This window comes from Polyodon spathula, chromosome 14 (assembly GCF_017654505.1).
Source record: "Polyodon spathula isolate WHYD16114869_AA chromosome 14, ASM1765450v1, whole genome shotgun sequence".
In the NCBI taxonomy this organism is placed as follows: domain Eukaryota; kingdom Metazoa; phylum Chordata; class Actinopteri; order Acipenseriformes; family Polyodontidae; genus Polyodon; species Polyodon spathula.
Genome location: NC_054547.1, coordinates 37,954,858 through 37,978,730, shown reverse-complemented (window position 1 = coordinate 37,978,730; position 23,873 = coordinate 37,954,858). Strand labels below are relative to the sequence as shown.

At 42.1% G+C, this 23,873-nt stretch overlaps 1 protein-coding gene across 3 annotated transcripts in view; it reads right to left on the bottom strand.

Moving 5' to 3' along the window:
* The window catches only part of LOC121327002 (prolyl 3-hydroxylase 2-like), a 38,471-nt gene extending 15,337 nt beyond the window's left edge, over window positions 1-23,134 (bottom strand). The window contains exon 1 of one of the 3 annotated variants that reach the window (XM_041270735.1): window positions 22,236-23,134. In XM_041270735.1, the coding sequence (XP_041126669.1) occupies window positions 22,236-22,667 (432 nt within the window). In that variant the 5' untranslated portion in view covers window positions 22,668-23,134. Of the gene's footprint in view, window positions 1-9,426; window positions 9,510-15,513; window positions 15,665-22,235 lie in introns of those variants that run through there. The other 2 variants (XM_041270736.1, XM_041270738.1) reach the window with 2 other exon arrangements.
* Window positions 23,135-23,873: the final 739 nt, after the last annotated feature.

Genomic DNA, 23,873 nt, shown 5'->3' with positions numbered 1-23,873 from the left:
CATGTATTTAATGCACTGTACACTGTATCTCACTGTATTTAATGTACTATGCCTTGTTCCTCACTATCTTGTAAAGCACTTTGTGATGGTGGACCACAATGAAAGGTGCTAGAGAAAATAAAGACTGATTGATTGAACTATGAAAAGCAGAGGTAATAAAAATAATAATAAAAAAGCACAATGAATGTTTTACTTCCAGAAAAGCTCATGTTTTTTTCCGCATTGTCATATCCCTGTACTGTTGTGCTGGTTGGGTTAGGCTTTAACCCATCGGCCCTAATGTTTTTATTTGTTTGTCTTAATGGCCTCCAGGTTGTCATAGCAACGTCACACACCTGCATGTAGTTTGACCTTGTGTCCTGGTTTTTTGGGAATCTGCCAGACAAATCTTTATGAGTGTATTGTTTTTTGTGGAGGACCAGTTTGTCAACCTTCCTTGCTCATATTTATAATTATATTTGAACCATGAAACAATGTCCATTGGTGAAGCAGCCATAATAGTAAAGGGTTAAGTCCTAAAACTCCTCCTCTTGGCACTTGAATCACATGTAGGAGGTCGTCTTCGTCAAAGCAATGAAGGAAGCCTTTGTAATCAACTCAAAACTGCAAGCCAAGGTAATCATTCACAGCCACTCGGCTCCTAAAACTTCCAAGCTTGTTAAACATTCTAAATGTTCCATCCAGAATGAATGTATAAAATGTTTTCAAGTTCTGTATAGAGATTGGCAGAACACTCTGTTTCAAATAACTCATGAGCAAAAAAAAAAAGCAAGTAATAATCCACAGGTTTGTTTTGTCTGTCATTTTCCTAATTCACAATTTTCAACCCCCCATTTGGTAACAAAAATTGGCTTTCCTTTAAAAGAAACAGCGACAGGAAGATTTCCGGGTGAGATTTGTAAAATACTCTGCCAAACAAGGAGCCTGTGTGCCCAGAGGAGCAGACGATAGTACGGCTATACAGAATTACAGGCAGGCGCCACGGCCTTAAAGCAACACGCTGTCCCCCGCCCTGACCACTTCAACTGCTCCTGCTACGGTAGGGTACACATACTGGAAGTAGGTCCTCATCCAAAAAGTCTACAAATAGCAGAGCTTAAATTGCTAAAGAGGGGGATATATGTATTAAAAGCTCTGGCTCAGAAGGAGCCGTTTGCCTTTCTTTGCTCACTCCACAGGTCACACCACACCGCACCACACCACACCACACCAGTGAGCTGCTCTTTCATCTTGGTTTATGAATCACATTCCCTATGATAAACCGCCTGCATCTCCTCTCCATACATACACAGAAATACTCTCTCGTTTCCCTCCTGCTTTATCCTGTGCTGCTGAACTGACAGTCCCATTCAGGAACAGAAAAAAGCCAAAGTAATTAATGAAACACTAGCTGAAACCTACACCTCTCTAAACAAGCACTTGGAAATGAACAGTGACTTAAGCAGTGCTAATGATCTCAAATTAAACCCCCGGGGTTTGCTTTCCTAGTGCTACAGATGATCATTGACAATGCCCTGCTCTCTGCCCTCAACACAAGAGGCTTCCATTGAAAACTTGACCGCCTTTTAAACTGTTATATAAAAAATAAAAAAATCGAAACACATTTGAAACACATGCGCACGCCATCCTTTTCCTAAGCACTGAAGACACAAATTGTTCCAACAACTTTGATTATTTAAATGATGTATTTATTTATTTTTAATTTGTTATGCGTGCAGGGCTGGCACAGTTTTCTACAGTCCAATTAATCACCTGTAGATACACATGTTCAAACAGCAGAAGTCAGATTTGAACCCAGGCCTTCAGATCAGACAGATCATTTAGTAAGCACTTACAATTAACTTCCTGAAGTTATGGTTCCAATTAAAAACACACAGTAAACTAACTCTGACCTTGCAAAAGACAGCCTCACACACCAGCTACTCTGCACAAGCAGAGACGAGAAAATACATTATATAATCAAAAGCAGTTAATCATGAATCTGGAGTATTCAAACTTGGAAAAAAAAAAAAAAAACAGGGAGAAATGTAATTTGCAAATCACTTATACATTTGGCCAGACTATGTAAACAACATGATTTGTTAAAGTTTGCATAATGTGCGCACTTTTACTAAACAATTGTGAGCAAGTTCTAGACCCATAGTCTGGCAGTCAGAGCCACCCACCTGAGAGGGCTCACAGCCACTGGGAACACGAGAAGCTGAAGCAGGCCTGCAGGCTCTCTCTCCACTCTATCAGGATCACAACAGCCATCCCAGCTGTTTGCTAGAAGCACACAGTTTAAGCTAGATCCAAAAAGGTATCCTTTCCTCCTCGAGTACAATTAGGAGAAACTGACATGAGATAAGAAGGACGTCCGCCACTGCCATCTCTCCAGATTTCACATTACAAAATACAGCATACAGCTACGTAAAGCTACCCAGTAAGAGGATGTTGACTGTTCCATCTCCCACAGCAACTTCTTCATTAAATAGGGTGAAGGGACAAACATTAGGGTCATTCACAAATCTAACCCACCTCACTGCCCTGTACCCATCCCTGTCTGTACCCACAATCCTCAGTCTGTGACCTTACCAACAAATAGGATCCTTCACAAATCTAACCCATCACTCCTCACTGCCCTGTACCCAATCCCTGTCTGTACCCATACCAACAAAGACAGCATCCATGGCTCAGATCCAGCTCCCACACAACATTCTCACGATGACGTCAGAGGCAATGGAATGAGGTCACGATGACATCACAGGCAATGGAATGAGGTCCTCCCACACAGGACACGCCCTCCACGGCCACACTGTATTCTCTCCCTACAGTGCAGCGTCAGCACTCAATGAAACCACACATGTTAATTTAATAAGGTAATGTCCAAGATCCTTTATTTATTTTTAGAAGGATACACTTTCCCTTCAACCCACATAAAGATCAGCTTGTGTTGGGGGAACAGAGAAACAGAACACATCCCATATTAAATTATATAGCACAGAAGGTCAGGAGGGCAATGGAACAAAACTAAACCACAAACTTTTGCTTGTACTGGGCTGGTTCATCCATTTATTCAGACAGCTGTAAGGTCCCGTCTGTGGAGACAAGGTATAGAACATATGCAATGAACCCAAAGCTGAATCCTATCTTCTACAGAGGGTGGACTCCCCTGTCTAAAGGAACATTCTGTAAAGTGGTACACTGCTACACCCATACAGCAGCTCACTGACAGCACATCACTACTGGGAGATAGGTCTAATCTAATACATCCAAGTCTGATTTAAAAGTATTGTACGTACTGTAGTCTTGATTAAACGCTGGATAAATTGTTCTGTGCTTTTCCTGGGATTTATATAAAGGTTTCTAAAAGCATACATTTCACAGCAATGTTATTTTTACATCCCTAATACTCGAAAAATTAAGTATTATAAAAATGAAGCAGCTCACTGCATGTACAGGAGTCCCCAGCCAGGGGGCAATCAGAAAGCTGGTTCTTAATCTTTTCCAAAACTGGGTGTTTGGGGATTCTCCCCATAGACTACCAACTAGCACGAGATCAACAACAAATGTACACTGTACTGTACACTGTGCACTGACCTCATCATGGGATCGCTCAATAAGAAATGTACACTGTACACTGTGCACTGACCTCATCATGGGATCGCTCAATAAGAAATGTATACTGTACTGTACACTGTGCACTGACCTCATCATGGGATCCCTCAATAAGAAATGTATACTGTACTGTACACTGTGCACTGACCTCATCATGGGATCCCTCAATAAGAAATGTATACTGTACTGTACACTGACCTCATCATGGGATCCCTCAATAAGAAATGTATACTGTACTGTACACTGACCTCATCATGGGATCCCTCAATAAGAAATGTATACTGTACTGTACACTGACCTCATCATGGGATCCCTCAATAAGAAATGGCCACCTGACTCTGTAATCATCCTCTACCATTGCTAGAACACTTATCGTAACCAAATGAAGACAGTGGAGCCTGTTATTCAACTAATCTAAATAGTGACGCTACCCAACAACACTGCCATGCAGAAAAAAACTGCTCCCTGAAATGTTATGTTGTACGAGGTATCTTTAAAAAAAAACTAAAAAAACTAAACAAAACAAAAAAAGCACATGCAATAAGACAGCTAGAAATGAGATGTTTAAAAAGGTCCCAAGTGACCAGGTCTCGGGGGGGCTCCACACAGTTTTGTTCACACACAACAGGCCTTTAAAAAACCTACAAAGGAGATACCGCACTTTCCATACCCAGACAATGCCACCATTCATACTGCGAACCATATTCCACTCACTAGACCTTCTCCGGGGAAATGTAAAATGTACGAATTAAAACTGAACAGCGCAATCAATCTGCCTGGATTCCGAGAGGTTTCTGTGTGGTTTTGCACGCTGCATCCCTACAGCCTTGGTTTTATATTTACAGTAGGTATATTTTATTACACTTCAAATGTCTGAACTGCCTCTGCACCAAACCACTGGCAAGCACAGGAGGCTGAGAAAACAAGGCTAGATTCCCCTTGAAAAGAGCCTTTTAATATTTGAGACACTCAGCCATTGTCGGATATTGGTGCCACAACGTGTAATAACCTTGTTAGACTGTGATAATGACACTGCCTGCAGTCTGTAGAAGAACACAGTGCACTGAAGGTGCTTTGGTGCTCTACAGAAATCAGATGGCTGTGCTGTGCTGCACATACTAATCAAACAGTATAAAAGGAATGCAATATTCAAGAACCTGTTTACCATTTCTCCTTTAACTCTTTTGACTGTCCTTTAATCAGACAGCCGAGAAAAAGTAAACTGTTTTCATACAATTTACTGTAACTGCACACAAGCATTGAAAACCCTGACTGTTTTCACATCAAGGTGGTGGCTGATGTAGATTAAGTTTACATTCATTTCATTAAAATCATACTACTCTACCGTGATGCAGCATGCCATCTCGGAAGCAGCCTTTTTTATACAACTAAATTTGCTTCAGCTGGGTTTTATATTGCACACCTAAAAAAGCTGTAATAAAAACCAGGGTGCTGGCAGTGAAGCCTATCCTCTATTTTCCCCGCTACCTTACTGCAAGCATTGCTGGCAGCTACTGTTAACAGCCCTAGACTGCTGGCTGTACCTTGGCATAGTACTCCTGAACCACAGAGCACTTTGCACCCTGGCGAATTAGAACCCCACGGGAGCAATTAGCCCCAATGTGTCTGAAGATGTGGAAGTTTAATAGAAAAAGAACGAATTGTAGGATGAGAGGAGCCCTGTTGATTGTACTGTGTACATTTCACCCCAATCCAAGTCTCCTGAAACATAATACAACCTTTGCATTAACATTTACAGCTCTGAAAACATCAGGACAAAGACAGACAGCCGTTTCGGCAAAAATGTATTGAAAGAGATTTAAGGTGTTTGGTAAAAAGCGACTTTCCTTGTTGTACTTGGTTTTGTTTTAGATAAAAGCTCAACATTATCAGTACCTACCAGCAGAGGTTTTAGGATGCAGTTCTCCTCTTGTATTGTGGGCAGGGGCTGCGAGAAGGTCAATTCTCACTCCCAGGCTCTGATCACAGACTATAGCTTACTTACTGGCAGCAGTTAGCATAAAAAATATTTAGAAATCCTAAACCAGAAAGTCTCTACAAAAGGAAAAATAATCAAAAATAACAAGCAGGGGCACTGTCCACGACCCTATTTCCAAAAGGACTCTCTGGGAGCCAGAACTATATGAGAAGTAGCCTATAGGTCATGAGGACAGGGCATTTGCCAAGAAACAGTTAACTGGAATGTTTCCTTTTCCAGAACACTGTCCCAACACACTGACCTCCTACAGGCCTTCACAGTTAATACAGCATAAAACAGCCAAAGGCACTTCATTAAAAAATGCAAAGCGAAAAAACAGGAGCGCACCAGGAGTAAAACGATAGCGAAGGAAATGACTTGAATACTTTTAAATATGTTTTCAGTAGCTGATTGACTGCTTTGCTATGCTAGTTATTTCATACATTTTTTTTTGGTAAGGACCAGAAAACAGCTTTACTATATGCTTGACAGAGTAGAGCAGAGAGCAGTGTACAGAAATTCACCCCGCATGTCTTGCTCAATTCATTGGCGTAGACTCAGTCCCATCACATTGATGGACGAATGAATGTGACACCGATTCACTAGCGTGTCGTTACACCGGTAGCTTTCTTGTTATCCCTGCTCTGTGGAACTACAAGGTCTCTCAGGCTGAAAATCCAGAACTCTTCATACTCTGAGCGGATTACAGAAACACTCCTTTAGTCCGTTTCTGAGTGTAGGACGTCTTCGCAGGAACGAACCTTTCGACATAAACAGCTAGGCGGGTCAGATCACACACATGCAATATCAAAGCCGTAAGCAACCTAACACACCTAATGACAGCGTTGAGATGCAAAGCCTGCTTCCACCACCCACACACAGCCAGCTCACCATCGTTAATGAGAGGTTTGCAGCTTTGTGGTTAACATGGGACTGGGCTCAGAAAGGCTGCTTGCTCGGTCCTGTGCCAGGGCTTTCCACTGCCCTTGTAGAGTTTATACTAATGCTACAGGTGGCCATTGCGATCAGTGTGTTAGCTGCACAAGAACCATGGACGTCACTGGAGAGGAGAGACACTGACCCAGAAAAACAGGAGGGATTCTCCAAGGCGTTTCTGAAACAGATGGTTTAAGATATTGCAGAACATTCATCCATACTGTGTAATATGGCATACAGTACAACTGAATGTATTCTGAGCATCAAAAGAAACTTATCAGTATAACACATTTATTTAAAAAAAAATAAGGATGGACAGTGACAAAATGTTTTTGGTTTCTTTTTAATCACTTGATCATTCATCCTTGACCATGACACACTTGAGTGACTATGACTGAAGCATATGCTCGTAATCACTTAATTAGTGACGCAGTTGATTGGACACTGGATATGGAGTGATTTCAGCTGTTGAACTGCATGCTTGAATAAAAGCAATAAAGAAAATAACAGAAAAAAACAACATGCCACGTCTATCAAGAGAGCAGCGCCGTCGTGCAATCGGCATGTTGGAGGCTGGACAAAGGCAGCGTACTGCGGCTCGCTGTCTTGAGCGCTCCCAGCAGGCGATTTCAAACCTGGCGTGACGGTATAACCAGACACACTATATCAATGACAGGCCACAAACTGGGAGACCAAGAGTCACAACACCTGCCCAAGATCAACAGATCATTTTGTAGCATCTTCGTGATGTCAGTTGTTAATCAGCACAATAAAAAGTCACTGCACCTGCTCTAAAACACAGTTTGTCATTTTTCGATCATATCTAGTGAATTTTATCCAAATAAAAGTGATACGTTTCTTCTGATGCTCAAATATAAGTGATATGTTTCTTTTGATGCTCAGTACAGATAGACAGACCACAACCGGGCAGATTCTGCAGTCCCTTGCTTCAGACTGTCCCAACGCTCCTGGTAGAGAACAAATGTTCGTATTTAAAAGAACACTGACATCTCCAGGGGCACACTTACAAAATGAGGGTTTAAATAAAAACAGCCTGACTGAAAAAATTCAAAATAAAATGATGACAGATCACCACAAACAGCCTGTCCAAAAAGTGAGCAGTAGCAAGGATTCTTGGGATTCCTGAGCAGAGAAAGCACTGCCATTGAGAAGCTTCTAGCAGGGATATGTGTTCTCCCATCAGAGATCAGAGCTGAAGAGTTGAAGCCCGGGGGGGGGGGGGGACCACCCACTGCACACAAATTAATTCAGTAGAGAATTCAGATTAAAAACAACAACTATAAAACTACTGAAAAATCAGGTAAATTGGTAAGTCAGTGCTACAAGCACAATGGGATATTGTTCCAGTGTTTATGTATAAGGTGTGCCCCTCCTGTCTTTGAAAGAAGTTACCGCAGGAAGGGAATGACAGCACATAACCGCACAGTAACATACGTCTGACTAAGACATTAAGCCTTCTTACATCATCCTCACCAGTCCCTGGCCCAGAGGCCTCTTCTCTTTAACAGTCTTAGTCATATCATTATTCCACCACAAAAAAGACCAGGCAGCTCATGTTAACACTGCACTCCTCTGTCTGGGGTTTATTTCAGCCCTGTAACATACACCACCATATAGGGAGACACCCTAATCTGAAACTTGCCTCATGTAATTATTTATACAAGAAAGTAAGCTTATAGATCATACTGTACTTAGAAAGGCGCCCATAAATAGGAACTGTTCTTTTTTTCCGTTTACTTCCTTGTGTAAACCAGCGACTGTCGTCTAACGAACAGTAAACAGTACTGGAAACCAGAGATGGATGAGTCCGGGACCAGCAGTAAAGAGGTAACCAGGAAGCCCCACCTACCCAGCTGAGCCAATCTGTTCCAGTGGGGTGCAGTCAAGAGACTGTAGTGCATTTGAAATGGACCCCTCTGAGAATGATCTAAACAGGGGCATAAGCTTGATCTTTCACAAGCCATATTCCACTGTGTCTTGATGAGCATCTAAACCCTCCCTCGTGAAGTAGGGCTGTAGCGTATGGATCGAAAAAAGGACTGATGGTCACACAATAATTCAGACATGACTGTTTGATGTATGACAACTTGAATAGTGCAAGTGTTACTGAACTTCAGGGAGCAGCAGTGGTATTAAGCGACTTACCAAGCTGGCAGTGTTTATGTGCTCCGCTGTCCTCCCCAAAGAGGTCACAAGCCAATCTTCACTACTGTTGTTAAAACTCAAGAGCTCATTGCAGACAAGGAACGAGACTAGAGGGAGACATGTTGGAGCTGGTTTTAACCAAGCAGAGACTATAGCCACAGGGCTCAGGGCTTAGGCACTGGGGCTATGGTAAACAACTACTTCAACTACTGATGGACATAGCGAAAAGATGTCCCATTTCACCACAACACATATGCTTCCTAATTATATATATACTGGAAATCAGGGATGGAAATTTGTAGCCAAATCAGTTCCTTGTGAGACCATCAGTATTTTGTGCAGGATTGAGATATGGAAGCAACTGCCAACCGAGCAGGGCAGGGCAGGATCATGCAATGTGGATGCCTGCTTTGAAATCAAACCCTCTCCCAAGTAAAAAAACAAAACCAGGATTCCCACAATAATTCACAGACTGTACAAAAGATAGCAAACCCTTAAGACGTGCGTCGCACTGATACGCGAAAGGACAGAACTTTCTGAGCAAACACAGCAGCTACACTCCACAAGGCACAGCTATACATCACACAGCCTGTGCGAGAGCCTCCTCTTGATAAGAGCAGCAGGCAGCTGCACACACACATACTGTTCAAACACCGCTCTGTCCTTCACGCATTAACTGGGAGCGTGGAGTAAACAACCTGAGCAACTACCCCAGCACGGGCTGCTGGGTTATAAATATATAGACATACTTGCTTTATGAGTTTCCTCCAAGGTCATACTGTACTGCAGACCAAAAGACTGCAGCTGTCAACTCAGACAGAAAGATTCTGCTTCACCAGCAAGTCTGATGATCTGACTTGCAAAGAGGACCCTCCAGCAGAGAAGCAAATCCAGGGATGATGTCAATTCCAATTCCAATTCCTTTTTAAAATCAATTCCCAATTCCAATGAAATTGCAATTAGAGTTCCTATTTTGTAAACAACAGCACTGCTGTGATTGTTCAACTGCTTTCATTTGAACGTAATTTGACTAACAGTGACTTAAATTCAAGTCATTTGTTGCCACTGTGAGACGCTCATTTTAACAGAATGCTGCTTATTGCAATTTTCATCAGTAATGTGCTGGAACTGATTAAAATAGACAGTGTTTTTGTAAATTTCACTATGCAATAATTCCTAGTTTGGTCGCTGAGTTAGTGTATTTACTAAACTAAACTAAAGGGGATTCAGCAATGCGTCTGGTAACAGAGCTCAGTGCAGTAGTTGTGTATGATGCGGTTTAATTTTAGCAGCAGGGAGCCCATTACAACATGCACGTCACACACAAAGCCTTACGCGATGGGGTTGGCATTTAGCTCAGTTCCAGCAGCTAAACACACAACAAGAATGAGCCACACAGGGATTAAATCAAGTTCACACACCCTGCAAAAAGAGAAAGCAAACACAGGAAACGCAATCGTTATCAAGTGTCAAATCAGCTTTGAATACGTTTCCAAAACAATGTAAATGAGACCAATAAAATAAATCTAAGAGAAGCCTTTTTGAATCCAGACCTTTTTAACGACAATTACTTGCACGTCAATCCCAACAGCAAAATATGAATCTATAAAAAATAAATAAATAAAAAACAAAGATAGATGGGTTTACCAGACACAAAATAAATAGAACAAATAATGGATAAAACAGATGTGCTGACAAAGAGAGGAAAACAGAAGAGACGGACGATGCACACAACAGATCACAGAACTGATGGGCTGCATCAATGCTTAGCATTCATCTTCTACCTGGACTCTACTGTACTCTGGAACAAGGTCTGCTTCTCTTGGCTACAACACATGCAGGCACTATAAAGAACAGAAAAAACAGGCAAGCAGACAACTAATCATTTCTCCATCTGCCTTGCATCACAATCAATCTGCCTGGGCCAGACAAAGACAAGAGACCCACGTCTGAAACAGGAAACAAATCAAATTGATTTCCCAGGCGCTGCACAGGTCAAGCCAGCGGAAGAGGGGGTTTAAACATGTAACTTCTACGTTCGTTCACATCCCAACTGGCAGCCCCTGATCCACACAGCCCTGGAAAAAACACTCGCTGCTGAGTCTGCATGCATGGGTCATGACGTAACGGCATGGAAGAAACTGGAGTTAAAGACATTCCCGAGAGACCCCCTAAATCCCACATGTTTTTCATTGTTCAAGGGAGACCCCAATGTCAAAGATTTCACAAGATCCATTTCAGTCAACTCTGCCAACAGTTTAAATATATTAAGTGAAATTAACATAAACGGCCTTGTTTTTAAATACGCCCCATTACACTGTTTCACTTTGCAATGATTTGCTTTGTTTCCCACTAAATTTATCTTCCTATAACATATGGTGGCAATCAGCAGAAAAGCAAAGTAGAAAATGAAAATGAAAATGATTACTTTTTGAATTGCAAAACACAGGGAACTGTAACTAACCTCTGCTGCTGTAGGAGCTTATTGAATCTTTACCTGGTGCCATTCAAAAAGCACCAGCCATCGTCTGAGGGTCTACTGTAACTGCACAAGCATGTACTGTACCTACACAGCAGATTAATCTTTTTTTGTATATACAACAGTATGCACATCAGTTTATTGTGTGGACATGCAATTCTTTAAAAGAGGTGCATCAAAAATGACCAATAAAACCAAGCAGGAAAGTCGTCCTCGACATGCACACCCCTACAAAAGCAACTCTTCTGCAGTCCTGATCAGATCAGACTCTGTCGTTCAGTTAAATCTAAAAGCATGGTCAACCAAACTGGTCCCTTTCTAAATCCACAGTCTCAATTCTTGCTCTGGACGATGAACATTTTCAGCTTGTTTTGAGTGAAGCCTACAGAAACCCCAGTGTAACAGCCCTGCAGATTAAATGTATTGCTCAGGGAAGTTGTAAGACATAGTCCCATTACTCAAAAGGAACATGTATGACTGTTCAGTTAACTTGTGCCACTATAAAGAGATTCCCCCAGGGGTCAAGTGTACAAGATTCCTAAGGAGGATAATACATGTCTCAGTCAGTGCCCGCAGGGACACCAATATTAACATAGGTGTAGGGTTAACCCTTTTATACTAGGGTTCTAGGTTTAACCGAGCAGGAATTGAAATGGAAAGCAGGAAAGCAGTACAAAAAAGAACATCGGAGAAAAAAAAAACAAAAAATGGATTGTAGATTAATAAAATCAAATACAAATCTGGCTCCCCAATCTGTCTATATTATTCTATCAGTGCCAGAGGTAGCGACTACATCATGCACACAAACATTTATAAATTCAACCCAACACAGAAAAGTTACTTTGAACTTTTTTTTCTTTTTTTTTTTTTTTTTTTTTTTTTAAACTTTAACACATCGGCCAATCAGGGAGGGGTCAAATCTCATGTCCAAATGTCTCACTGCATTGTATTTCCAGCTCTGCGAGATGTACGTTGTCTTTTCCCTACACATACAGTACCAAGCAGCTGTGCCGAGGCTTTTATCATGTTAGCTTATCTGTTTTGAAGAGTTCTGAAGAGTTCAGCTTGTAAAATGTGTTCAGTCGATGGCTAACAGTTTGTTAAAGTATTTGTTTTGTTGTAAGGAGGCAACATTTCAATAAAAACATGCCCAGCTAGGGGAGAGGGGGTGGGCAGAGGAATCCTACCGCGAGGTCTACAACCCTTTCAGCCCAAACTATTTTTCCTCTCCACACGTCAACAGTTGGCAAACATCTGCTGGTCTCAGGCTGTTAAAATTCCTCTCTGGTGACACGCTGCCTGAAGTCACTGAATTTCTACTCATGATCACACTTTCAAAAGCCCCCACCACCACCACCACCCCCACCCCCCACCCCCACCACCCCTAAGCAACATTGCAACCAATAGGTATTGCTAGGCAACATTGTAACCAATAGGTAAGAATCACATTGAAAAAGAAGCAAGAAAAAAAAATAAAACCATGAGGAGACATCTTCAGTCCAAATTCTATAACATGTATCCAAGTGTGCACTGGTTTCATTCGACTTAATCAAGCAAAATGAGTTCATTCTATAGGGAGATGCAAAACTGCCTGCCCAGAATACCTGAGTCAGAACTTATAACCACATAGAGGATGATGACAACATTAGAGTTCTAACTAATGCAAAACAGACAGGAGGAGTCACCAGAGAGACACAGCAGCCCCAAGCTGTATATCATAACTATAGCAACACAAGATGAAAAGGTAGAGGTCATCAGTGGAACAACGAAGCTTCAAATGAATCTGCAAGTGTTGGTTACAATACAATGTGGTACTGTGCTGGCTGAGACTTGCACAGCATTCACATGTATTTAAGAAAAGGGGGGGTTTGATTAGATCTTGGAAATCTTGGGAGTGCTACACTAAATAGAGTGGACGTAGAGCATGGCAATTACTGGCAGCCCTTGAGGCTTCTGAATTTTGGACGGTACCCAACATACACTGTATACTGTGGAACGTGGCAGCAATAAAAGCTCTGGTAGCTTTATAAAATAGAAGTCAGGCCCATCTCACAAACTCCATCATCATCTTCACAGCAAGAAATATAGGAGCCTGCTTCTCAGAAAGATTAAAAACTGCTTAAGGTTGAGCTATGTTGTAGCCAGATTTATGAAGGTCTTTACTCGCAAACTCGAGACCTTTGTAAAATATTGGAGAATGCAAGAAGTCAAAAGGTTAAATTCGGAACTCAAAGAGAGTCGTTGGTGACCACTTGTAAAATGACCTTTCATGCCCGGTGACCTCAAAGCTCTCTTCTTGTCTTTATATGGGAATATAGGGAAGACGCAAGTGCATGACAGCCTTACTCCCCCCATGTGAAAAGCAATATTTCATGCACAAAAGAGTTAAGTACCAATGCTAATTTTGTAACATACTGTAATCATTTAGTTTTCATTAATATATATGAACGACATGGTCAACCCTAATCAATGACCATCACTTACAATTGTTAACCTCTGCCAGATGACTCTTGGTAAATTGTGCCAAACTAGGTCTCCTGGAAGCAGGTTTCAAGCCATTGTCCCTGAAACAGTGGCTTTGTGTTCTTTCAGTTCCTTCAGTACTGTGTATCATGCCAAACCAATGTTCTGTGTCACTGAGTGCAGGAATGCAGGGGGAAGCAGTACAACTCTAATTCAGTTACTGTACAGTACAACAAGCCCCCTTGGCTGCAAGTGTAAATCATTTCCTTGGGAACCCCTTCAACACATGGCCAAGCATCAGCTTCCTGCAGACAGATAATCTTCTGAAATCAAGCCAAAAGTTACAATAAACACAAAACAAAAAAGACCAAGCAATCACTGTGAGCAATTTAAAAAACAAGCGTGCTCATACTTTAGCAGACCACAAACTTACATCTTTAAATGTAATTATAATAAAATACCCACTTAAAAGACCTTTTTTTTTTTTACTGCTGTTTTTTGTCCCGTCCCTGCTGTTGAAACACTGGAGAAAAGACACTGATACACTTTCTAGATCGGCCTGATTTAGTATCATAGAGCACTGTAATCTGAACTATAAAACAGCCCTTCATTCATTTCCTAACTCAAGCAGATTTACAGTGAGCACGACTCAAAAACAATACTGATTGTAAAATAGCAGGATTTCCTCTGACGTCCTGGACTGCAGGGGTCACGGCCTCGTGTAAGGGGGGCCCTTCATTCACAGCAAGGCTTACCCTGCCCCCCTTCAGATCTGTAAGTGATAAAGCAACTTCATGCCACACAATTATGTACGTATACTGGGTTACAAGGAGTCTACTTAGGTTAAAGTCCCTGCTAGAAAGCACCATTTACTTAAGCAGCAGTATTAAAAGGAACAAGGACCCTGACAACTCTGTCCATTCTTTAGTGGAATATTTTCAATTCGGACTGCATAGAACAGCTAATTCTTATAAAGCAGCAGACACTTCCAGAAAAAGGATGCATGTGTGTGTGTGGGAGGATTTATGCAACTGTTTGAGATGGCAATGAAACGGGTCTTTCAACAGCTTCTGAAAAGCAACGCATCTGTTTTGCAGAGTGGAAATTACTAGGGAACTGTGCTAAAGAGCATCAGAATCAAGAATGAGCGATAATCCTCATCATCCACCCAGAGAAGGCTGGAAAAGGAAGTTAGGAGACTATGGTCTGTGATCAGAGGAGGCGAGCGGAGGTTAGCAGCAAATAGGAGCCAGAATAGGAGCACTGTCAAATAGAAGGATGCAGTCACTGCCACCAAACAATCAGCATCCAATCAAGGAATGCAGTCCATTAGGACAATTCAATAGCCTCTATTTCACTGCAGTGCAGCTGCCAAAATCTGCCTATTACTCCTTTCGGTGCCTTCATTGTGGAGAAATATAAATCTCAGCGAGCCAACCTTGGCTGGCAAAGCCACTATCAGCAGCTCACATTGCTTCAAATCAGGGGTTCAATCCAGAGCCCAAACAAAATGATTGATTCTGTTTGGCAACATACTGTAGCACATGCTTTTACTTGAAAGCCAAATAAAAGGATCAGAACAAAAAACACACCAGCTTCACCAGTAGCCATCCGTCTGTCTAGGCAGCTACAGCAGGATTCAAAGGTAATGTCCAATTTAAACCACTAGGGGGAAGGGACTTAGCATGGATGCTGTTGAAGATCTAGATTCTAGTAAAAACGACAATTTACCTGGTACTGACATCAAGAGAGAGAGAAAGGGTGATGATCAAGCCAAAGATAAAGAGTCCGGTCAGTGATAATGACTAAATCCGATGTTGGCTACAGTACAGTAAGCTGATAAAGTGCTGAGCGCGTGGAGAAAGGAGAAAACGCTTTTTAAGCAGGCACTTACCAGCGATGTTTTCATGATAAAAGTCAACTTGATTCCACAGATGTGGCCTGCGGTTGATAAGAGACTGTGGAATTCTGGAGCTCATTAGATTATTTTCTACTGAACCAAGCCACGATACTACAGTACTACTTGACCACATCCTTCCCTCAGTCTGCCGAACAAACCCCACACCATGTGTAAACACGTTCACATCTCTTGATAAATAAAACAAAAAAATCTAATCATATTTCACTTTTGCTTTTGTGTAGACAGCAAAACAGAACAGTTCAGCTGAAAAACAGCAAAGCAGATTATACTACAGAAAACAATGAGAGCACATTTACTCAACAGCCACTTAGCATGACATGAAAACATTGTGACTGCTTCTGTGGTTTAAAAACTGCAAACTTTAATCAATTGTTGGATACCATGGACTAAAGGGAGATCAGTTATGCTATTGAGTCAAAGACTAATTAGAAGGAGTAGCAAAAGCAACCATACAGCACTGTTTGTGAATGATGAACAGATGGAGTACTGTATGATCTGAAGACAGACTGCCCAGAGAGAGAGGTCCCTAGCGAACCAACATCCCAAAGTACAACTCATAGGAAATGCCTTATTTCCACAATCTGTGTGAACACACTAAATGGTACGTGCAAGTACAACACGTTCAAATCTCCACGTCTCACACAACGCTGCCTGTTACAAACTAAATCTTTAATTCAGAAACCAACACGTCAGACAGCCCCCAGCCCACTGTCTGTAAACAGTCATGCAGAACCAGTTAGAGATTCGGATTCTTAGTCTTCTTTGTATTACTACTGCAGTGTTTACATGTTTATTTATCCTGTGCGTCATATCAAGTTCAAGCCAAGTTCTTGCTTACTTAAGTTATCATTAAGCACTGTGTGATTAATTGTCAACATATACGATTTACAAGGAAGGTATTTTTTGTGATCAGCTGAATAAATCAAATTGTGATCAGATGTATTTGATTTATATATGTATTACATTCCCCATACAACATGGGACCATTTGTCAACAACTAACTATCTAATTAATATTACATAAACAACAATAAAAAGTGCATTGCTACTGTGCAATAATCCACTCAAACCCAAGCATGCCACGTCAACCTCTACCTTTAAAAGGCGTCACTGAAAAGGTGTTTAGTTTAGAAGCTTTTTGGACTTTGGAAGATCCTGCCTCCTGTAAATGTCACTGCAGTATGAGGAAAGCAGGCACTTGCATTGCAAAGAAATGCAGATCCAAGTGCTCTGCACTGTGCTCTAATGAAAGCAGTGCTGTCAGGGTTGTACTGTACACATGTTCCTCCTCTGCAGTAGCGTGATATTCTCAGAGAACACCAGCGAGACACAGCACGACACAGCACCCCCTCCCTGTCCCTCTGTTTCCCTCCAGCTGTGCTTCGTTTGTGGTCTGGAACAGGAAACCAGCAGCCTGGCTGTTCTCTGGAGGCTTCTCTCATTCCAGTGTCAGACCTGGGGGATGCTGCTGCAGCACCGTCCCGTCCCCCCCGTCCCCCCTGTCCGGGGGACAGGGGGGGCTACAGGGTGGGACAGGGGGGCTAAACACTACCGATGTCTATTTAATTCCCAGACGTTTTGTATTCTTACCCTTAGTCTTCTCTGTATTACTATTGCCGTGTTTACACATTTATTTATCCCGTATGCCATAAATCAAGTTCAAGTGAGTTCGTGCTTACTCAAGTTATGATTAATCACTGTGTGATTTTGCCAGTACTTAGAGTTCCCACCCAAGTTATCAAACCACTTATATTGCTGTCTTAGAGCATAAAAATAGAGCTGCATGCATGCGTGCGTGCGTGCGCGTGTGCGTGTGTGCGTGTGTGTGTGTGTGTGTGTGTGTGTGTGTGTGTGTGTGTGTGTGTGTGTGTGTGTGTGTATGCGTGCACGCAAATTTGTTCTTTTCTTAAATCTGACACATTGTAGGCTGCAGGTTTTTTTTTTTTTTTTTAAATTAAACCCATCTCAAGACTCAAGTGGTCTTATTCCTCAAAAAATATCTTTCCAGTCCCTGCTAATCGATCCCCTTGTACTATGTGAAAGCATGCTGGTTCAGTGCATCTTACCCAGGTGCACACTTCACGATCAGGTCTGTTGAGGAAGCTGGATGGTGCTGCAAAGGAACGGTTGCTTCAGGATATTGTGGTTGGCAAAAGTGTGTGAAAGTGAGGTGGTCACCTCTGCTCCAAACTACAAGGGTCTCTATGGCAACACAATGACATGAATACTCATTCACATCCCACACAGCTAATCCAACCCTCCTGTAACAAACACACACACACACACACACACATCATAAGAATGCTGCTTCACATAGCAAACATCATAGTCTTTTTGGCTGTTCAGAATGATATGTCTTGCTTGTCAACATATAAGGAAGGTATTTTTTGCAATCAGCTGAATAAATCAAATTGTGATCAGATCTATTTGATTTATATATGTATTACATTCCCCATGCAACATGGGACTGTTTGTCAACAACTAACTATCTAATTAATATTACATAAACAACAATAAAAGGTGCATTGCTGCTGTGCAATAATCCACTCAAACCCAAGCATGCAGACAAGCAGTTAAAGGAACTGTGCAGAATTAACACTAACACTGTCTTAGTCTGTTGATAAAGTCGGAGGTCACACAGCATGGTATCAACCAATCAGAATACATTTGGTTTCAAGACGTATGCGTTACAGCCAATCGTATCCGTGCTATACGTCACATGGGATCGTGGGCCACGTCAACCTCTACATTTAAAAGGCATTCCTGAAAAGGTCTTCAGTTTTGCAGCTTTTTGGACTTTGGAAGCATCACCAAGAAAATAAATTAACAGATTTTGAAAAAATACAAAATCAGAATTTCCAATTCCTTAGGAAGTTTTAACTGAACAATTCTGAATGGGATCCAGCAAAAGATTTCCGGCACCATCCAGCTTTCTAACCCAAATCTGAAACATTCCTGATGAGGATCCAACCCGCCCCCTGGAATATTCAACTGAGAATTGAAAGCCTTCTCAGCCCGGACTCAATACAGGAGACTGATGGAAACAGTCAACCAAGCCAAAGAAGACAGACCTAATATACAAACCACTCCTTTAGCTGGGCTCCTACACGTAACGATGCATCACCAGAGAGATGAGCTATACTGCAGGGGAGAGCACAAGAGATTCAGGTTTAGTAAGCTTCGTTTCCATTGGAAGCAACTTCTTTTGTTATGTTTTACAGAATAAAGATTACTGTCCCAATATGGCTTTGACCCAATTGTATAACAGACAACTTCCATACATGGTATGATTGCAGTGTGCATGCTGCTGTAACCAACTGCCAGCTATACTACTGAACCAGGCTGCAGTATATGACAGCATTGTGCAAAACAATGCTTTAACCATCCCCCTTACAGAGCCACTGCCATTTGACAAACAAACAGTTCAAAAGAGACTTCATTGTACTAAATCAATAGAAAAAGCCAACTAAAATGAAGCAACAATTGATGTAACTTTGAGAACAAAGCTCAATTAACTGGTAGGATGCAGCATTGCTGTGAACATCCAACTAATTTTCAGAAAATAAATATTTTTCAAGTGGGTTAAGAGCATTTCAATGAACACCCCCTATACAGCAGCTATAATCAGCCCATGTTTGCTGTCTATCACAGTGGACTTGGCCCAACAAGACCCTTTGATCCTGTCTGTGGGCTGGAGAGGCGACCAGGTAATTGGGGGGGGGGGGGGGGGGGGCTATGTGCTTCATGTCCATATAATATTGCCCTTTCACACATTCACAAGGAGCTTTTATTCAAGCAGTGGCAGGAAAACAAAATATTTGTCCAAATAAAACAACGGCTAAAATTGGTAACCACGCAAGGACCTCCCTTCTAAAGCAGTCCGTGCCTGTGGCTATGCGCTTGAGCCAGAGGCCTGAGTCCAGCACTGGAATTTTTAAACAGTGAAGGAATGCTGTGGATCTTTCTCGGGGGGTGGATTTGTGTGTTTGATTTTGTAACTAGTTTTCCGCAGACCCAGACTGATTTATTTCATTTTTATATATATTTTTTTTTATTTTAAACCTATATTACACGGGAACCTTGTGATCAAACTCTTACAGATTGTGCTTGCATTCATCTCCCTGTACTGTATCTCTCTTCCACAGGGTTGAACAGGATCCAGTACAGCAGCTGGAAGCTCTAGAGTAACCACCCGCCCTGGACCGGACTACACTGGAGCTACTACTGCTTTACACGGGACAGCAAAGCTAGCATTCTAGTGCAGATCGTTTGGGTGTGGTTTTCACTTCAAATCACTTTAAATGTTGCATTGCTACCAGAATATCCTATCCAGCATGGGTTCTGCTTCAGGCTGCTCAGAGACAGAGTCTTATTGACTTTGTGATGTTTAAATACCAAGGCAGCAGACTTTACTATATTGGGAAAACAGTAGCTGCATGAGCTGATGGTGAAAGGGATCATTTGCAACCGTTTTTAAAACTGAGCAACAAAACACTCAGTTGTGATTATACGCTCTATAACAATAATTAATGAAATGCCTTTTTTTTTTCAGGGAAATCCATCACTTAAAGTGGCTGTCTGGCACAGAAGACATTCTGTTAAGTTTCACCTAAGAGAGTGTGTTCTGTGCCAAGCAAAGAGTCTACTGGCTTTTGTTTCCAATGCCTCTGGACTGGGAGGAGGCAGGCCTAGTCTAATCCCAGTCAAACCCAGCCCAACCCTACAGGGCCACCTTTATCTATGTTACACATTTGAATGAGTACAGCTTTCGACTCGTTAACAAACCACTTTGATCATAAGGCCGCCTCCAGTGTATTTCCAGTTGTTATGGGGAAAATATAGATGCTGGAATTGTTTTTAATGAATGTAATATTAGTATGCACAGTTCGGCAGGAATAAGTACTGGCTAGTTGCCTGGGATCAAAAGTAATTAACATGACATGCAGAAACAATACTCAAGTGAACTGGACGTTTTCATCAATGCTATGAGACGTACACTGAGGTGAAAAACCTTTGTTTCCCTACATTTTCAAATCCCCCTGCCTGGTATTTGACACAAGACAAGTGTGTTTGTTCACTGGGTCAGCGCCTGGTTTGAGTAGCAGGTCAGCGCTCCACACAGTCCAGGATTTGGCAGTGTGGCCAGGCACCTGAACACAGCCCAAAACTTGCAACAATTTCCACTGATGCAGGGGCAGGTGTCCAAGGTTCTGCCAAGGCCTGGCACCAACATCATAAATAGTTCTTCAGGGGGAATACAAATATCAAATTCCTGGGCAAGAAAACAAAGAGGGCATCCCTCGCAATGCTGAATCCACCATCCACCCAAAACATAGGATTTCAACCCGCCAAGACCCACATGTGAACACAGAAATTTACTGCCGATTTACCACTATGCAGCACCCTAGAGAATGAACTCATTGTGCTTCATGAAGTCGAATGAAACCTGCTCACTAATTTAACGTTAACATATTAAATTACATACCACCACTTTGTAGTTTTCCCATATAATTAACAAAAAACTGTAGAAAAAAATTAAAGATGTGACATTTTGAAATCTAACATGAAATACTGCACTACTATTATGGCTTTTGGTAGACTTTGTAGTTTGATTTGATTTAAATAAAAGATCAAAATCACTTCTCAATCCTAAAATTGTAGGTGATGCAAAACTTCTGTCCATATCTTTATATTGTACTTATTTATTTATTTTTAGGGAAGGATAGTTATTTTGGAAGTGGGCGAGTATAAAGAACTCTTGTGATATTGCGATGAAATGGTTTTGCTGTATTTTATCTTTGTTTTTATTGGAGGAGATCCCCCCCCCCCCCCCCCCCCCCCCCCCTCCGTTAGCTTGAAAGCTCCCAGAACCTGCCCCCCCTGTTAGCTAGAAAGCTCCTATAACCTCCTCCACCCGTTAGCTTGAAAGATCCTAGAACCTGCCCCCCACCCCCCCACAAAAAAGGCAGCATTTTTTGTAGTACGGGAGAGAAGGGAGCGTCGGGGGTCAGGTGCAGGTACAATGCACAAAGAACACTAAAGAGAAAATGTGCAGGTCCTGGAAAATTTAACTACCAACGCACACTCTGTACTGATGGACTGCAGGACAGGCGTGATGCTGCGTCTGCCCAATCTTCCGCCAGGACCCCACTCTTCAGACCTCAGATTAGCCTGCGCATAGGCTTTCCTATAATTTCTAAGAATCATTTATTTCCCCCGGCAAGCACTGTGCTGCAACTTCAACCACCATCAGCATATATTGTACTGGTACAGCTGCAAACAGCCGATAGAAAAAGCTTGAATCTCTTGGAGCTGGAAGTTTGTAGGGACCACGCAGACAGTGCTGGAAGTTTCTCTCCTGAGCTGTAGCTGGTGAGTCACTGCAACAGCATAAAACGCTTCCTACTAGGAATACACACATACCGCACAATCACTTAAACTTCCAAGGCATGACGTAATTCACAAAAAACACATTGTACTTCTGTATTTTATTAATGTAATATCACATGCGCAGCCGAATTTCGCAAGTTCCTTTTGTGTAAATTCTTATGACCAACGCGTACCTGTGCAGGTGTTTACAGTATCTCCTGTCACTCCCGCACCAGTGGCTCTGCCTGAATCAGCAATATCTTGTAAAACACTTTACCTAACAAGTGCACAGGCTGCACCACACGAATGCTGTACCGGGGGACTTACCTTATAGTAAGCTAGCTGGAGATAGTTATACGGGACCCTTCTGTTGAAGTCTTGAACGACATCCCCACTGACCAGGTGCATAGACAGCTGTTGTCCCACTTTACTCCCCATGCATTCGTTCAAGCAAGCTGCCCTTTTGAGCACCGCACTGAAGAACGCCAAGTCCGAAAAGGATGCATCAAACGGGTGCTGATCATTGCACCCGAGTCTGCACCGGACCTTGGTCTGCCGGAGCTCGGTGTAGCTTGAGAGGGCTTTCTCCATGTACAGCGCCACATTCTCATAATCGTGTCTATAAAATGCCTCAACGCCGCTCGCGTACAGCAGGTCGTATGGTTCCAGACTTACTGCGGTTGAGCTCAACAAGATTGTCTGCAGTAATAATGCTGAGATCCCGGCGAAAATCGCAGACTGGGGAAAGTTAAAATCCATCTTTCGCGTTAGTTGGTTTGCTGCTACACGCTCGCTCGCTCGCAGTGTGACTCGCACTAAACCCCGTTTTCAATGCGAGCCAGGCTGATCAGCGGAGTCTCGAGTGGGGGATTACAATGAATTGAGGAAAACGTGAAACTCAAAACTGACGGCTACTGCGAGCGGTGACGGAAACATAGGTACAATTGAGTGGCATTAGATTCGAGGTGGAAAGCTGGTAATTTTCCATTGCATTCTCCCTCCCCCAGCAAAACTCCTTGCCAGTTTATTTAGGAATGTGTTACACGTGCAGTTTTCTGAGAAGGGGGGGTTGTTGTTGCATTGGGGGTTGGTGAGTGTTAGGGCTGTCAGCAGACTCCAGAATCTGTTTTTTAACTATCCTCTCTAAACTGCAACGTATTCAGTAAAGCGAGTGTGAATTGTGCGAGCAGTTTAGTAAATGCATTTCATTGTTTAATTGTGATGGCGAGTCTATCCAGAGAGCCAAGTAACAATGATTATTCATATTGCTTGCATTTTTTTTTTTTTTATAAAGTAAACAATATCTATTAAAATAGCGCAACACCATTGTTATAGATAACTTTGCACTCTTTCATTTAACCTTGTGGCTGCGGGTAAAGTTTCTAATTGTTGAATATTTTTTGCTTCACACAGTCCCGCCCAGTCAGAGACTCAAAAAGCCAATCAGCTGCTGTATAGGTCTGATTGATGGAAACGATCCTCGCAGGCAGGTGTGTGCTTTCAGCTAATTTAGCGACAGATCGCACAGTTAATTTACACTCACTTTACTCAGTACACTGCAGTTTAGATAGGTGAGTTACAAAACCTGAACTGGCTTGCAGGGTCCCGAGAATCTGGAGCCTGTTGGCAACCCTAGTCAGGGTTCGTTGTCAGAATTTCTCCAACTGAAGTCATGTCAGTTCTGTAGGGAGCGGGAAAACTCGCCGTGTAGTGTCTGTTTTTTCCGTTTATATAACCCATGTTGCATTAACTCTATGGAATATAATTTAGGCTTTATTGTTGTTCCTGTGTATCCTGGGTAGGACAGGAATAAGCACTGACTTGTTGCCTGACGTCATCAAGGAATTAACATTACATGTAGAAACATTACTCTAGTAGAAACTGGTAGCTTCCATTAGTGCAAGACAATAAAAGAAATGTCCAGGCTACATTACCGCTCAACTGGCTAGTATATTACAAATAAGT